This window comes from Nasonia vitripennis, assembly GCF_009193385.2.
Source record: "Nasonia vitripennis strain AsymCx chromosome 3 unlocalized genomic scaffold, Nvit_psr_1.1 chr3_random0007, whole genome shotgun sequence".
NCBI classification, from domain to species: domain Eukaryota; kingdom Metazoa; phylum Arthropoda; class Insecta; order Hymenoptera; family Pteromalidae; genus Nasonia; species Nasonia vitripennis.
In genome coordinates, this window is record NW_022279626.1 from 2089086 (window position 1) to 2106851 (window position 17766).

General features: G+C 36.7%; 1 protein-coding gene across 5 annotated transcripts in view; it reads left to right on the forward strand.

Annotated features, from left to right (window-relative positions):
• LOC100678364 (proteasome subunit alpha type-3) overlaps positions 1-15787 on the forward strand; it is an 86364-nt gene extending 70577 nt beyond the window's left edge. For 4 of the 5 annotated variants that reach the window (XM_031925986.2, XM_031925985.2, XM_032601828.1 and 1 more), the window contains one exon: positions 15478-15787. In XM_031925986.2, coding sequence (XP_031781846.1) covers positions 15478-15746 — 269 coding nt within the window. In that variant the 3' untranslated portion in view covers positions 15747-15787. Of the gene's footprint in view, positions 1-13810; positions 13863-15477 lie in introns of all 5 variants that reach the window. The other variant, XM_031925987.2, reaches the window with a different exon arrangement.
• Positions 15788-17766: the final 1979 nt, after the last annotated feature.

The following is a 17766-nucleotide window of genomic DNA, read 5'->3' on the forward strand; positions in this document are numbered from 1 at the left end:
TCTTCGTCAAACTATGTTTTGCTCTTTGGCTTTTTCTTTTTACCCATTACTTTGTTCGCGGCCTCTTTTACCGTTTTTTCGATGTCCCCCCATAAGCTATTCGGTTCGTCATTCCCCTCCGGCGATGTGTTTGCTTCTTCAAGTGCCTGAAATCTGTTATTAATTTCTATCTGGTACTTAATTCGTTCTGTTCTATCTCGTAGCTTTTCAATATCGAAGCTTTCTACCTTGTTTGTTCGCTTATTATTATGATTCGCTACTAATCTAGCACTTAATTTGGCTATTACTAGGAAGTGGTCCGAGTCGCTATCTGCCCCTCTATGAGCCCTTACGTCGAGAACGTTAGTATGACGTCTTTTTTCAATGAGAAAATGATCAATTTGGTTCTGTTTGGCCCCGTCCGGCGATGTTCACGTTGCTTTGTGTATGTCCTTGTGCTTAAAACACGTAGTATTGATTATACGATCTTTTGCTGCCGCGAAATTTATGACCCTAATACCGTTATCGTTGCTAGCTTCGTGCAGGCTTTCCTTCCCTATAGTAGGCCTAAACATTTCCTCCCTACCTACTTTAGCCTTGAAATCGCCTAATACTATTCTTGTGTCGTAAGACGCGAACTGATCGATTACCTGCTCTAAAGTTTCGTAATAGAGATCCTTAGCTTCTTCTTCTTTGTCCTCCGTAGGACAGTGTAGATTAATAAATACATATCTATACCATTCACCTTCGATAATGATGTACGAGAGCCTATCATTGACGGATTTGAAACTTTTAACCGAATGTATGATGCTTTTGCTTACGAGAAATCCGCTGCCTAGGGTTCCCCCGCTCCCGGCCCCATACAGGTACGTGAAGTTACACGATGCCAGTACTCCGCGATTCCTATATTGCTACCAAATCTAGATTGTACCTATCAGCTTCCTTTATGAGTTCTTTAAACGCGCCTGCTCTGTATAGACTGCGAACATGCCAGGTTCCGACCCTTAAGTCCCTTTTGGTTTGATTTTGATTTTTTTGAGCCATGATAGTATGTTAAACCCGCGCGCTTTGGATCCTGTTGCTATCGCAGGTGAGTCCACCGTTCTAGAGGTGATAACCCCCATACCTCTCTAGAACTAAGTATGAGAGCTTTCTGACTTTGACGAGGGCAGTGTCAACTCATCGTCAGACACACTACGGTTTCATTCTCGCATCCTAACGCCCCTCTGCAAGTCAGCGCGCCTTCGCTGGCATCGTTACCGCGTAAGACCAGGTGAAGAATCATTCTACACATCCTCTTTCGGGGCAGTTGTCATCGCTCCCGCATCCTCTTCGGCAGCAGGATTTTTGCCCATTTTTGTAATGTGTGATTAGATTAGATTAGATTAGATTAGATTAGATTAGTTTTATTTTGCGTACATTATATTGTACGGTTATAGTTTACAGTGTTACAGGTGAGAAAAGAAGAAAAAAACAATACAATAAATAATAGATTGAGGCATGTTTAAAGTATGTGTAGTGAGAGAGTGAGGCGATAGTGAAAGTGGAATGAGCGAAAAAGTAGGTGTGTGTGTGTGTGTGTGCGTGGACTGTGTACGATTTTTGTGTTTTCGAGTTGAAAAAAGTGATCCTTAGCAAGTTTTTTGAAAGTGATGGTGGATGAAGTGTTTCTGATGTGTGATGGCAGGTTATTCCATAAGTATGAAGCGCTGATATGGCGCGAGTTCCTCAGCGTCTCCGTCGCGAAAGCAGGAATTTCCAGAGGTGTCACCTCGCCCCTCACAGGCCGGAGTGTGACGCGGAAGTCAAAAAAGGCCAGTACGTATGATGGTACGACCGAGTTAAACATTTTACGTAAGAAACAAGCTGTGAAGTACTTCCTGCGTCCGGCAGTGGTTAGCCACTGCAGCTCCGTCCTGTACGGGGAGATGTACTCATCTCTCCTTACATCATAGATATACCGAATTCCTGTGTTCACGAGCCTCTGTAGTTTTAAGTCGAGTTCCTGCGTCAGGTCACAGTATACAAGAGAACAGTAGTCGTTGATCGGAAACAGGAGTGCTTGCACAAGATACTTGCGCAACCTGAGATTGGTACTCTTTCTGAAAAAGTAGAGCCTGTAGTGAGCTCTTTCCACGTGAGTTTAGAGTCAAGCAACAATCCCAGATTACGCACAGAGGATTCAAAGCTGACCTGGACACCCCCGATATTAATAAAAGTGTTAGCTGTTGAGGGAAGTAAATTTATGTAGTAAGGGGAGCCCAGGACAATTGCTTTAGTTTTATTAGCATTGAGTTTAAGCCTATTTTTCGCAGCCGAGCCCATTATCCTCTCAGTATTAGCACTCATCTTGTTTGATAAAGAATCGAGCTCCTCGAGGTGGCATTGACTGTAAATTTGCAAGTCATCCGCATAGATAAGGTGGGAAACATCGGAATGAAGGCAGAAACCGATGTCGTTGATGTACAATGCGAACAAAACGGGACCTAAGACGGAGCCCTGCGGGACGCTGATGTTAAGATGCCGCGGAGAGGAGCGCTCGCTATTGTCACCAACCTGCTCTCTCCTAGTGAGATAGGGGGCAAACCAGCGAATGACCTGCTTAGAGAAGCCGAAGGTGGACAGCTTTCTCAGGAGCCGGACGTGACATACAGTGTCAAACGCCTTGCTGAAGTCAAAGAGGAGAAGTCTCACTTTCTTTTTGTTTATCCCGACCCTGACATCATCAGTTAGCTTAATTAGGCCAGACTGAGTGCTGAACTAGAACATATACATTTAAAAAAATCCTAAAAAACATCCGACTCTGCCTATACAGCGAGCGCACGGAATATTTCGGCCTTCCCCACTCTTCTCACCTACGAAACCAGCAGCTACGCAGTAGTCAACGCAGCGACGGCAGGCCATCGACTCGCATGTGTGCGTGCGCGTTCCCCTTCTCTCTCCAGCTACCAAGCCAGCATTAGCAGCAGCGCGTTGCGTAACAGTATTTATATGTATATGCGAGCGTAAGCGAGCGACGGCGAGTCGTGCGCATCCGAGTATGTTTGTATGAATGATAAATATAAATATGAATGAATGATAGTATGATTGTGTGAATGTGCGAATATTTTCGGCGGCTCGATCAGCGCTCGCTTAGCGGCCTATAAAAGGCCATGCGAGGCCTGTGTTTAATCACCAGCGGCAGCATTTTCAAGTGCCCTAGTCTACTCTGGCTGCACTTTTAAGCGCCTTAGTACATATACAGAAATCTACTGCAAAATTAAGCGTAGAATTTAATAATTATAAAATTCGAGCAGCACTTTTAAGCGCTCTAACACATACTCTACTGCAAAATTAAGCGTAGAATTTAATAATATTTAATAATCGCATAACAGAAGTCTTCATCAAAAAATAAACAAAATTGTAACTAAATCTGATTTAAAAATAATAATAGCAATAATAGGCATTATTCTTATGTTAAATTATTTTTGTTAATATACACACTATTTTAAATATAAACAAGAGTTTATAATTATAGCGTTGCATACCCATTACCCACAATCCCGGACCTACTATTATTATTATTTAATTCATTTACAATCAATTTTCTTTTTATATTATTCGTTAAATAATAATTTAAAGTAAAATCGATTTATTCCAAATCTGAATTCGGATCCACGGTTCAGATTTGCAAATGTTTATTACTTTTTCTAATAAATATTAGACTTATTATTTCTTTTATTAAAATCTAATATTAAAAAAGTACCAAGGACGAGTAAGAAGACGTGATGAGCGTTTCACTGTCAAACATTGTATCATAAAATGGCGCATTAAACATTTCTCCAACTCTCCGGAGGAACAAAAAAAAAGTGATAACTACTGCACTTTTAGTTATTAAGTTTTTCTATCATAAATATGCGTATATAAATACAATTATATTTGCGCTTATGATTAATATTGCATTATAACGTATAAAGTTAAATGGCTCCGTGCACATAGATTTGTTAATTTATTTATTTATTTACTTATTACAATGAAATACTATTCAAAGTTGTAAACATATTACATATTCTAAATATTATATGCATATATTGTAACGATATGCGAAATCGGGTAGGTGCGGTCAAACGCGTCAGCCCTCGTGCGTGAGACTGACTACAGCGAGTGACTACCGATAGCGTGCAAAGAAGTGAGAGTGTGTGTGATCGCGGGAAGAAGACGTCTTGACCAACTACTGCTACCAGAGGGATGGACGACCCGGTCTCTCATCCAGCGACCGGACGAGAGAACGTTGGCTCCTGCGAGTAGGTCATCAATATCACCAGTGCCGAGTGTGTTTAAGTGTGTGGTGGTGTTGCGCGCGAGAACAACGATTACGAGTAAGTAGAGCTAAGCCCTTTACTTATTGTGTAAGTCGTATCAGTGGCTACGGCTTTATGACTTAATCAACGACGTTAGTAAGGCATACGCGTCACGAGATACTCTCCACACCGAGTCGATGTTGACGCAACTCAGCGCATACTTGTATGAAGTAAAGTTTAGCCAAAAAACAATTAACTTACTTATAATAATTAATAAAAGCTGTAACGGGGTTTCCGGGAACTAATTCGCACAAAAGTAAAGCGACGAAGAGGATTCGGCCCCACGTCCCCGAGATCTCAAGGCGCGTGCTCTAACCACTAAGCCAACGACGCACTACCCAAAACTAAAATGTCACAGAGAAAAACTTGAAAAATGCGATTTTTTAATATTTTTAGGATTCTTAACTAAAACCGTAGTAGTTATCACCACTACAACGATTATTATTATTATTAATTAATTAATTAATAATGATAATAATAATAATGGTAATAATAAATATTATTTTTATTGTTGTTAATACAACTTTTTACAAATTTTACAAATTTTTCTAACATCACTTGCCTCGGGAAGATCAATAACTTCCAAAATAATATTCTCATATTACTACCGAGGGATAGAGTCTTATAGAGAAATAGTATATTTAGCTACGAGGGCAGATCTTTTATGCCTGAGTAGCATATACTATTTTTCTTCATGCCCGGCCAAAGTTCGAAGTAGTAATTCGTCCGTAATTCTAAAAAACCATCGGACGAGTTGGATCTGTTAGCTGACGACAGTGCGTAGCCATATTATGACTTTCTGATTCGCTAGCGCGCTATCTGTGAGCATTGCGTGGTGTTTTGAGCCCGTGTACGAGTTTTCAGCGCCGCGGCATTTGCGGCCCGAACGAGGCGAGAGCTGCTGGCCACCTGGCGCCGCAAACACATACAAGCGAATATTATATTATACAATTCATTAAAATTAAATAAGAACAAAAATTCGATTACATTGATATACTTTTTACTGATTTCAACGTATAAAATAACAAATATTGTCATTTTTATATAAACATTTATAGTTTTACATATACATTCATAGTTTTGCATAAATATATTTATGACCTTTAGAATTAAATCTTTGACTTTAAAATCAGACTTTTTAAGCATCTTATTTGTAATAATAGTAATTATTAGTTATAGTACAGTTATCATATTTAATGTTTGAGTTTCCCAAGCACTTGGGACATACATTACTTTCCTGTTGATTATTCGAAGTGAAAACTTCTTGATCTTTCGGTCTATCATCAAAGATCTTTATTGACGGCTTTGATGAAAAATATTGTTTTGCAGTTGACATGGATGGTCTCACTTGATTACCATTTAAAACAACTACTTTGCGTTGATTTTCTGTTGACCTAACACATTTTACCTTCGTGGTAGACGTGTTTGGTTGCAGATGAGTAACAGTCGAAACGAGCACTTTTGAAGGATTTTCTGTGGACGTAATTAAATGTTGTTTCGCAGTGGATGTACTTGGAGTCACTTGATAAACAGTCGCATCAAAAGCTTCTGATTGGTTTAACTGTTGATTCAAGAGCTCTCTTTTGATTAACATGATGAACTTGTTCTGGATTTAGATCTTGATTAAAATTATCTTGAAAATCATTCCAAGATATTCCAAAATCTTCTGCGATACTATTATGCTCTTTGTTTGCATCGACCATTATTGATGAATCAACTCTTTTAGTTAATAGTTCTGGGTGCGATGGATTATTGGATGAGCCACTTTTATCTTCATGAGTGATACCTTGAAAAATCCTCTCTCTATTTAGCATTGAATGTTCAATGTAACCTTTTGCGACATTGTCTGAACGCCATCCTCCCATCTGCTTAATCATGGTCATGTATGCCCCAGAGTTTGCAAGTAGTGTCGCTGATGATCTTCGGAAACAGTGTCCGGTATATCTCTTTGCATTATCTAACTGTAAGTAGCTATAATTTGAAGTGTTTCACCTATTTTGTTGCGACCGATCACTTGACGAATACATTTTCCTTTACAATATTGCACGAAAAATCTATTAGTGAATTCTTTAGGTGGCCTCAATAAGATGTATTCCTTGACTTTGTTATAATATAATGGTCCAATAACAAAACTTCGTTGATACTCATTTTTGTTGTTATGAATAGATACCAAAAACTTGTTACTTGAATCTTCAACATCTTGGACTTTAATGTTTGTAATTTCTTCTGATCTTAGTGCACCACAGATGTCAAAGATAAGAATGATCTGAAATATATACATATAGGTTAGGTACATACAAATGTTGGAAACGTAATTTGAGAATCTTTATTTTTTTACCTTTGCTGCTAAGTACAGTTGATCAGGAGCTGATTTTAGAAATTGTTGAATATGATCCTAACTTAGAGTGAGAGATTTCTTTGGTCTATAACCTTTAGAATTATTCTTGAGGAAGCTTTTTAAATTAAGAAACTTATCAATTGCGATATTTTCTTTGGTCATCAGAGTTTTATTCAACATAGACCATATACTCCATAAAGTGGGTGAAATTAACTTAGTTTGAAGTTCTTTAAAGTAAACAATTAATACACTTCTGCAAATGAGTCAGCATGATTTTCATGTTTCCATTTCATGAATGTATCGTAGACTAGAATGTACCGATCTTCTGACTTCTTTGGCAATGTATTCTTCTCTATAATAAATTTAGCCTCTGCATCAAAATCGCGAATAACTTGTTCGTCGGCAGTACTACATCCATCAGATGAATCATTTATCAAAGAATCCATGATCAGTGGATCAGTATTTTACACCACTGATTGCCAATTTTCTGAATCGAATTTATATCACATTACTCGATGTAGAGATTAAGATAGCGTCCGCGCTACACTGCTACAGCGATTTTTCGGTCGAAATTTTTCTGCCCGCTGCCATTTTGTTTTTCACCTAAGTTTTTGCAATATCTCACTCCTGTATGATTTAATAAAAAACAATACTTAAATGAAGTTGCTTAATGTACCAAATAAAGTAGATAAGAAATTGATCAAAATTAAACAAATAAGGAAGATACCAGTCGGAGGATTCACAGAATTCAGCCACCTAGACCTCTGCCAATTTTTTAAAACTCTTTAGTCATGTAAGGAACAACTAGCCCAATTGGCAGAAATGCACCCTATGACGTCACTTCTACCGTCATTTTGTTCCCCACCTACGTTTCTGCCAATTTTTTTCTGAGTTTTGTTTTTGCTACAAGGAATGATTATGTAAATTTTAAAGCTAGCACTCGATGACGACCGAGGGTCATAATATTTACCTGTTTTATTGCACGCCCACGCATATGTACCCCAGTACGAGTTCTGATAAGCTGGCTATCGATTCTTCGATATAAATCAAATCGATATCAATAGAGAAAAAGCTTGCACCTTATCACGATCATCACTAGTACCTATCAAAATATCACAATTTGTGTACCAGGCTTTCGCATATTGATACATATAAATACGACTGCGGGGGTGTAGATGCGTCTGAAACACAAAAAGTAAAAATAAGTAATTTAATTTAATGGTTATAGTTAAAAGCATAACTTAAATTAATACTTGCCAAATCCTTTGAGACCAAGTTTCCAGTGTTCCAGATACGTAGACCATTATGCTTGGCATTTATATGGTATATTCACTTACACCAATTGTGCTCAGTACGACTTTATTCACCTGTAAACAAAAAAAAAAGGTATTTTATGTATTTTTCATTAAAAATGTAAAAAGAGTTATTTTATCCTAGCTAATAATAAAACTGTATACTTTTTTGTCACTGTGTTAAGTCTTGAAACTGAAACTGTATTAAATGACCAATATAAATTTCAAATGTCATCTAGCTGGTTAGCGTTGCCAGGGTCCACTGGACAAATAAAACAAATCAATATTTTAATTTCATAAGAATAAGAATAAATTTAAACAATACAGAGAAGAATACTCATCTTTTTATCGCAGTCATAACAAGACCATTGTATTTCAAAACACACTACTTAGCGTGCACCTGCAGCATAAGAGTCGTCTTCTTGTAGCCAGCCTGGCTCTCCTTCCTATTGTTCATGCTTCCTTCGCGCTAGTTTAGACTTGTCGTTCAGTATAGAAAATCCTTTGAGCATCAGTAGTCTTCGTCCACTTTGTAGCAGCGTGTCGAAGAATCCTAATCCTTGAGCCCTGGACTCGCCAATTTTGCTATGGAACTAGAAACAAATCAAAAGTTTTTCGAGCTCAGAGGATAGAAGATTGATGCCAATCATACTATTCCTGGCCTTAGGGGTTCCTTGCGCTGCTGGAGTTTTTATTTATTATGCTGATCCTATCCTACAAATTTTCTTGGCCTCTTCTTGACTCTTCCTTTAAAGTACTTCTTTTCTGGATGGGTACTCGCTAACCTGCCCTTAGCATCTTACTAATCACACACTTTTATTCCACACTCAACCGATGAATTTGTTGTTCTGAAATTCTGGGCGAAAGTAGCATATTTTTCCCGCAAATTCCGTTTACGAAAATAATAAGAAATTTGCGGGAATAATGAAAATTTTACAGGAAAAATAAAAAATTAGCAAGAAAAAAATTTGCAGAAAGAATGATAAATTTGCGGAGAAAATAAGAAATTTTCGAGTAAAATAAGAAAATTTGCGAGAAAAACGTTAAAAATTTTGAAAAATTTTGAAAGTGTGACCCCGTTTTTTAGGTTCAAATAGTGACTTTTCAGCCGAAAGTGGAAATACTATATATATGCAACACGGGACGAAAGTTGATTTTTCCTAGGATTTTTATTGCCATCACGAACGATCTACGCGCTAAGGCAGTAAACTCACCCACGGGAAAAATTTATTTATTTTTTCACCAGAATTATAGACAAAGGTATAAAAATTAAATATTCATTTCCATGAATTTTTAATTAAAATTATATCATTATATCTAGCTACGAGCCAAGCCCAGCTCCGGTAATGGTGAACTACTTGTAGTGTACTACTCTTCTACTTGTACTTAAAGCTAACTGCGTAACTTTATTGGTATCGATAGACATAAAATGTACTAGGCTATAAGTATCCAATTTGCATATGAAACCACTTATAGGCCATTATATCATATTTGTTTTTTACATAACTTAAAGTAAAAGGTAAGACCCATTCTGAAACTTTAAGCTACTTTTTTACTATGAAAAGGTATCTTTTTACTGTATCGAGGTGGTCGGAGTCGGGATCAAACATTCAGATTTTCACATTTTAAGGTTTAAAATGCCAATAAGCTTAAAAAGTCATCATTTTTGGTGTAACCAGATATGTTACCTACTCCCTCCGATTTTATAATCGCTGAATCATTGTCATTTGCACATTTAATATCGAGCCTTTTAGTATTATCAAACATTTTAAAAATTAATTTAGAATTAGTCATGTGCTCCGTAGCACCAGAGTCCGCCAGAAATCTAATCAGTCGGTTTTTATCGCTTTCTTCCGCGTTAAGAAGTGCACTATCTACATACAGACCTGTGCACTCACCAGATTCGGAGGTTTTGGTAGAATTATTGTTGTTTTGTCTATTTTGTCTACCTTTCCCCTGTGATCTGCCTCGGGCATGGCCTCTATCGGACTTGATTTTCTTAGGGTTGCTACCCTTCTGTGACTCGTATTTGCGTCGTTTTACACCACGACTAAAGCCACCTCGTCTACCACTCCGATTAGAATTTAAGGATTCATACCTTCTTTGACTTTCATTCTCCTTCAAAACCTTTTCCAGCTGACTCTCCGTGTATGGGCAGTGTGCACGGACATGCCCTTCGTACCTCTTGCATCTGAAGCACATCTTTCCTGACCTTGTGCATTCTTCCTGATGGTGGCCCTTGTTACCGCATTTGTAACAAAGCGCCGCAGGATCAGACACGTAATATGCTTTTGCTCCAGCTTCTGTAGTCTTTCCAGCTGATTCGATTGATCCAATTCGAGCTGTTTCCTGTCGCACAATATAATCTTTAAGTTGGTTTAAAGTTAAAAGTTTGCCAGTCGTATTCTTATTCAAAAATTCAGACTCTTTAACTTGAGGTAAATGTACGACAATGGCCTCATAGAATGCATCGCATATTTCGTCATCTGATAAGGAAGGTGTGTCGGGCAACTTATTGTACAATCCATTTACAACTTATTGTTAGTCGAACTTGAGTCTAGTTTTAGTAACATTTCCGCTTCCCGATTCGATCAATGCGTCGCAACATTAAGATTTTATTCGAGAATGAATTTTCAATCAAAATTCGAGCCGTTGTTCTCAGTTTGCAACATAGCATTTTCGAGCATTTACGTGTGTTTACGTACGTGCAGTCAAGCTTTGATTAACGGAACAAGCGCCATCGTTTGTGCGCACGAGGAACTAACTCGCCCCGGCGCTCTCATGTGCACTGAGAGCAAGATGGCGCTCGCGCTTGAACGCGCCAACGGCTTCTCTTTCCCGCGCCAACGACTTCTTTTTCCTTGTTGCCGGACGCCGCCATTTTGCTTCGCCGCTTAAATAAGTTACCGGCTTCGGGCTGATTCTCGGAATCGCCTGCCTCGCATGCCGCGTTACGGATTTTGCGTCATGAAGATTTTACGGTCTTCACGCAAAATTTTTCTGCAAAGATACCCTCTTTGCCTGATCGGACATATTGTCACTCGAGCTGAGAGTCGCTTTTTTAATTAAAGCAAAGCAGCGGGTCGTCTCCTTGGCCTTCTCCTCCGCGGCAGGTGTCAACCGTTGCTGATCGAAAACGGGAACGAAAACACAACACGTCGAACTTGTCTTCAAGCTTTTAATCCAGCTATGCACTTCCAACGGTTTCACCCCTGAAAAGGCAAATCCGTAATTTTGGCACTTCACTCGCGAGGTATTCTCAAGTGCACGCGCAGGTCTAGAAAATCCCAAGCAGCGCAGTGGAAGCTGAGCCCATAACCTGTTGGACCTATGCTAGGCCTGGCGTGACTTGGGGAAATAAATAACACCTATTTTCATATAAAACACTTTATTAATTGGAGCTTACCCTCGAGCTTACTTAACACAAGTAATGAACTATAAATCGAACTAACAAACAAAGGAACTATGTAGATGCAATCGTATCGCGAACGCGTCTTTCCCGCATGAGAGCACACAGAGAAATGAGCGCCGCCGCCGCAGCCGCGACGTCGACGCTGGCCGTAGTTCGATGGGGAGAGAGGGAAGAACAGTCCCATCGTGCTCTCTGCAGTCGCTCGAATTCTGTTCGCTTATTCTCAACAGTTATATTATGCCTGAAATAATATTGTAACAAACTTGACTTACTTTAATTAATCTCACTTCTTTTTTAATATGTAATTTCGTTTTAATCGACATAGATACTATTATATTACATTAACATGCACAGAAAAAAATTAAACCCGCATATCCTTTTAATTTTTTATAATTATTATTATATTATTTTCTTTAAATTTTCCGATATAAATATTTATACCTAACATCAACCGAGCGACGTTAGGAGCGAGGTGATTCTGCTAGTAATAATTAACTTGCTCAAAAACTTCGGAACATATCACAATCGCTGGTTTAGTAGCTAAACTTTTCTATTAAAATGTTTAGTTTATCAAAATCTGCATTCATACTTTGAATATTTACATGCAGAATAATATCCTCTTTATTGTTTATAACTTTATTAAAATTCTCAATATTACTGCATATCCTTTCTTTTTGCATTGATTTATTTTGAAACCTATCTGAATAATCAAAAGTATCCATGTTACTTCCAGTTGCGAAGTTTCATTGTCTGCAGCATTATTAACATCTATAGGTACAAGAAAGAAAACACCTCACCCGAGTCTGACATAGCTTTTATTCCCTTGTTGCACACCATGTTTTTTCGAACAAGGGCATGAAAGGGACTTTTTTATGCGTGTAAGTTAGGTAGGAGATCGTGAATTTCAAGTCGTGCACAAAAAATTTGAGAAATTTGAAAAAATTGAAAAATTTGAGAAATTTGAAAAAATTGAAAAATTTGAGAAATTTGAAAAAATTGAAAAATTTGAGAAATTTGAAAAAATTGAAAAATTTGAGAAATTTGAAAAAATTGAAAAATTTGAGAAATTTGAAAAAATTGAAAAATTTGAAAAAAATTGAAAAATTTGAGAAATTTGGAAAAATTGAAAAATTTGAGAAATTTGAAAAACGGGTATTAACAGAGATAACTTGGGTTAATTTTTTTCTCCCCGCTTGAGCTCAAATTTTTTCTAACACGCTTGGGATTGACGATTTTCTACGCTACTTTTAGGAATGAAAAAGGCCCATTCCATGCGCGTGTTGGGAAAAGATAATATGTACAAGATGTACAAATTATAACATGAGATGAAATATCAATGATATCGAAATTTGCTTTTGAAGCAGTTGATCGTCTTTTTCAAGATTTATGTGACGTAACAGCAATAATTGCTAATAAATCCATGCTCGTTTCAGGAGATTTGAGACAAACATTACCAGTAGTTCAACACGGTAGTCGAATTGAAGTAATCGAAAATTCAGTGAAGTATAGCTACTTATGGGCGAATTTTAGACTTATGACATTGAATAAAAACCTTCGTGTATCCAACAATTATGACAATTTTAAACAATAGCTATTAAATGTTTTTAATGGAAAACGATTAAATTTATATGAAGAAGAAAATTAATTATTTGAAATACCTGTTAACGTGATATCAAAAGAAGACAGTATCTACAGAATTTCTGAATTCTTCAACTCCTAATGTACTTCCTCCACATAAATTAAAATTGAAAATTGGAGACATTGTAATTTTATTAAGAAATTTAAATATTAATGAAGGACTTTGCAATGGAACAAGATTAATAGTTAAACAATTTTTTACGTATTCGATCTAAGCAGAAATTTTGAATAGAAAGAATATTAGAAAATTAGGCTTGATACCAAGAATAACTTCTTCACCATCTAAAGAAGAACTACATTAAATATGCGTAGAAAAAAATTTCGTATTAGATTAGGTTTCGCATTGACAATAAATAAATCAGAAGGTCAGTCATATAATAAAGTTAGCGTCTATCTGCCATCACCAGTTTTTAGTCATGATCAACTATATGCGGCTCTATCTAGAGTAAAAGATAGACAACATTTAAAGTTGCTATTAATGCATAATGCCAAAATGGAAGAATTGAATAGTAAAGATACACAAATTTACACTAAGAATATTGTATACAAGGAAATATTATAAACGGTACAATATTATAACAGATGCACTTTTTTTCAATGCAGCGCTCTAAATATGAAAATCGGCTGCAGCATTTTTTAAATGCAGCGCTGGAATTATTAAAATCGACTGTAGCATTTAACTAATACAGCACCAGAATATGACTCTCATAAAATTAACCTTACTAGCACGTCTCCGTCGTGAGAGTCGGGCAGCACATTATGCTGGCTAACGCTAGGAGGATCATTACATGTTTAACTTGCTTACTTTCAGGTGTACACTACAGCGGCACAATGTACGATTGATTAAGCTGGACAAAAATCAAGTAAATATTTATTTATTTTATTTTTAAATTATTTTGTAAGGACCACATTATGTAATGCCTAAATTTATTAGCACGTTCTTTATGACGGTAGCTCGGCCGTCATTATTATTTTAAGTTGTTTGTTGTTTATGCTACTATTCACCGTTTCCGTCGGCTGTGCAGAAGGCACTAGATTCTACCGACTATAATCTATCTGCGTACGGACGTAAAGTCGTATGAACACGCGGCGGTGATAGTAGTACTCAGGACGTGGATTCAAAAGGAGGAAAAGTCAATGAACACTCGCGGATTATTGTAAAACTTAGACTAACTGTTTATTGGTGCTTGGCTTACACAAGCGCGCCAGACGGGCGCATGCCAGCTACCAGCATGTAGTCGAGGTGAGAGAGAGAGGTGGCTTAAAGTCGCCCGAATAAGCGAGAGTTGATAAGAACTAGTACTTACAGATGTACGTGGCCGGCACGGCCGTTCATACCCACGCGAAGATGGTCTCGGACGGATTGTCCTCGGTTCGGTTGACCCCGCAACCCTCGCACACAATAATCGCAATCGCAGAGTGTCTATTCGCGAAACGGAGCGGAGCGAAGACAGACTCGGAATGGCTCGCTAGCGCGAGCACAGATTTACCTATGCCCTCTGACACACTGTTGTCAACTCTTGACAGCAGTGTGTGAGCAGGTGGCAACATTGTACGTTGCTGAATTTAAATCTCTCTCGATGCTTATTCTCTCTCTGTCTCTCTTACTCTCTCACATGCTGCGCCTTTAGTAGCTGTAACAACAGAAGTATTATACAGAATGTTGATTCTGTCCCGGAGAGACGTCGTAACGTGCTCAACGTGCGTTAATTGCACTGGCAACCGTTACACCTTATCCATATATTTTCTAAAAGTTCAACATTTTTAAGGTCCAAATATTTAAAGGTTAAAAATGTCTGAAAAAAAAATTGTGAAGCCCCAATTTTTAAGACCCAAAATTTGTAAGACCAAAAATTCTTAAAACTAAAAATTTTTAAGGCCCAAACTTTTTATGTTCCATCATTTTTATATAAAAAGATAACATAATATCTAAAAGAGTGTCACGTAGGGCTGGTGGCCAGGAGAATCGGAGAACCGGAGAAAATTTGTTCCACTTTAATATAATGTAAGATTTTATGCGGGGCTTGTACGGGGTACTACAAGCCGTGCGCACACGAATTCGTCGCAGCCGAATGCAAATCTAACCTCGAATCCCCGTCATCGCTCCGTAAACCTGACACCGTACCGTATTACCGATGCCGCACCGTTATACCTGTAATCGCACCGTAATATTGTAACCGCGCCGATTGATATCAGTTGAATTGTACAGGCGAAATATTCCTAACATCCGCGATTATATATTTCTGTTACGGGTGGACCATTACACCCATCACCCACATTATTGATTTAACGATCAGAGATTTAAAAGATATGTCAACATTTAAAAACCGAGTCTTAATCACCCTTTTCCCCTAAACCTATCCTAGATTCCGACTGAGTATCCGACCCCAGAATAAATACAAACGTTACAGATTTTTACAGCAATTAATCAGTTATTTATCACTTTAAAATGATAACAGTATTGTTTTTTCCATGTAGGTAAAGCTAAACAAGCAGCAAAAACAGAGATTGAAAAATTGAAATTGTCTACAATGGATTATAAAGATATAGTAAGAGAAGCTGCAAGAATTATTTACTTAGTACATGATGAGTTAAAAGATAAACAATTTGAACTTGAAATGAGTTGGGTTGGTAAACATACGAATGGAAAACATGAGAAAATTCCGAATGACATTAAAATTGAGGCAGAATCAAAAGCTCGTCAAGCTCTAGCCGACGACTCAGATAGTGATACTGAGGAAATGTAAAATATTTGTTTGCTGATAATAAATTTATACTTAATACATTTTTTCATCACTATTTTACTATGTTCCTCTAAAATAAATATAAAAACTGCATACAAAAGCAAACTTTACTTACTATTGTGTACTAACCTTAGATTTGACAAAACTGACATAGTTTTTTCATACTTTATCATATTAGTTTTACATTTTCTATTTCATTATGTCACAATTTTCTAGCATTTTTGTACTGCATGTATAAATTATACATATTTAACGCATATAGAAGCAGAACATATATAATAGTGTATTTATACTATTGTAACACTTTCGTATCGCTCCCATATAATTTTATATCACGTTTTCAGAAAATTATGATTTCATTTAATATTTAAGAACTGTTCTAAAATAAATAAGTTACATTTTTAGAACAGGTATGTCACACTTATTCACTCTTTTTACAAATGCTGAATTGCTTCCTTCCTAAGGAAGCCTTGTAATAGTAATTTTTGAAGTTTGTGTAAAAACGTGTTGAAAGTGTCTTTTGGTGCATTTTGAGTCGAAAAATAGTGTTTTTGGAAAATGTTCATACGGATGTGTGTGTGCGTTCGTTCGTATACGCCTGTATCTTAGCTTCTACTTAAAGGATTTTAACCTACCAAGTCTCATTTTCTTTGTTTTTACTTGTACATAGTGGGAAAAAAGTCCGTTCTTACATTTTGATAAATAAATTGATAAAAATAAATTGCTTGATATGTACCTGAAAGAGAATAAAATTACATATCATCACCGCGGAAAATTTATATCGTCTTTCGTTCTTTTATTATACACCATAAAGCGCAACTTTTTGAAATTGTTTTAACTCGATAACTAAATTTTGAATCATTAAAAATAAAAAAACATGATTATTAAAAATTATTAGAACTATACTCCACTTTAATTTTAAGTTACTAAATGTGGCAAATCCTAAAAAAGCATCAAAAACTGAAAAAAGTCGTTTTTCTAAGTGACGCGATAATTGGAGTAAAAAGCCCTATTGCAAAATCTCACGTGAGATCTTACATAAGATCTCATGCCAAAATCTCATCTGTAATTTTGGTCCGGAAGCTGTTGGATCCTCTTATTTAATAAAAAATAAGGTTTTTAATATTGGAAGTCGCCTATAAGGAGGTGCTCCTACTCAGAAGAGTTCAAAAAACTAGGTTTCGAAGTATTTAAGATGTTTTTTTGATTTTTAAAAATGTGTCATCTGAGATCTCACCTTAGATGTCACCTGAGATCTCAGGTGAGATTTTAGATGAGATATTTTTAAAAATCGAAAAAATGTCTAAAATGCTTTGAAACCTAGTTTTTTGAACTTATTTGGGGGGAGGCTCCTCCTTATAGGCGACTACCAATATTAAAAAACTCATTTTTGAATAAATAAGAGGATCCGGCAGCTTCCGGACCAAAATAATAGATGAGATTTTGGCATGAGATTTTGACATGAGATCTCAGGTGAGATCTCATGTAAGATCTCACGTGAGATTTTGCAATAAGGAGACATTAATCAAGTTCAAATTTTGGATTCAGGTTCAAACAAGATATTCAGTTACGCATGTGCGTTGAAATATATAGGTTGGTAAATAAGGTGTCAGGTCAAAAGGGAGGGTAATATCTCTTGGAACTTAGTTAAACAATTATAGCTATGCGAGAAAAAGAGAGAGAGAGTTATAATTGATTATGTATATATAATTGATTCGAAATAATTTTATCTATCAAACGAAAAAGTACAAAAACTTTATAGAATTATATATGTTTTTTTAATCGTACATACGTTAAAGAAAAGTGTGACAGAACTGTTAAAAAAATGAGACATATTCATTAAAAAATGTGATATAACAATTATAAAATGTCCCGAATATGACAAAAGCTCACGTTTTATCATCAAAAAATTACACTTTTCTTCGATTAGGTAACACTTATATCACACTTTCCTTTACTACTAGAGGAGGCCGTAAAGTGGACTTTTTCAGACCGAGTGTAGAGTATGCAGTATGAGCTGAAA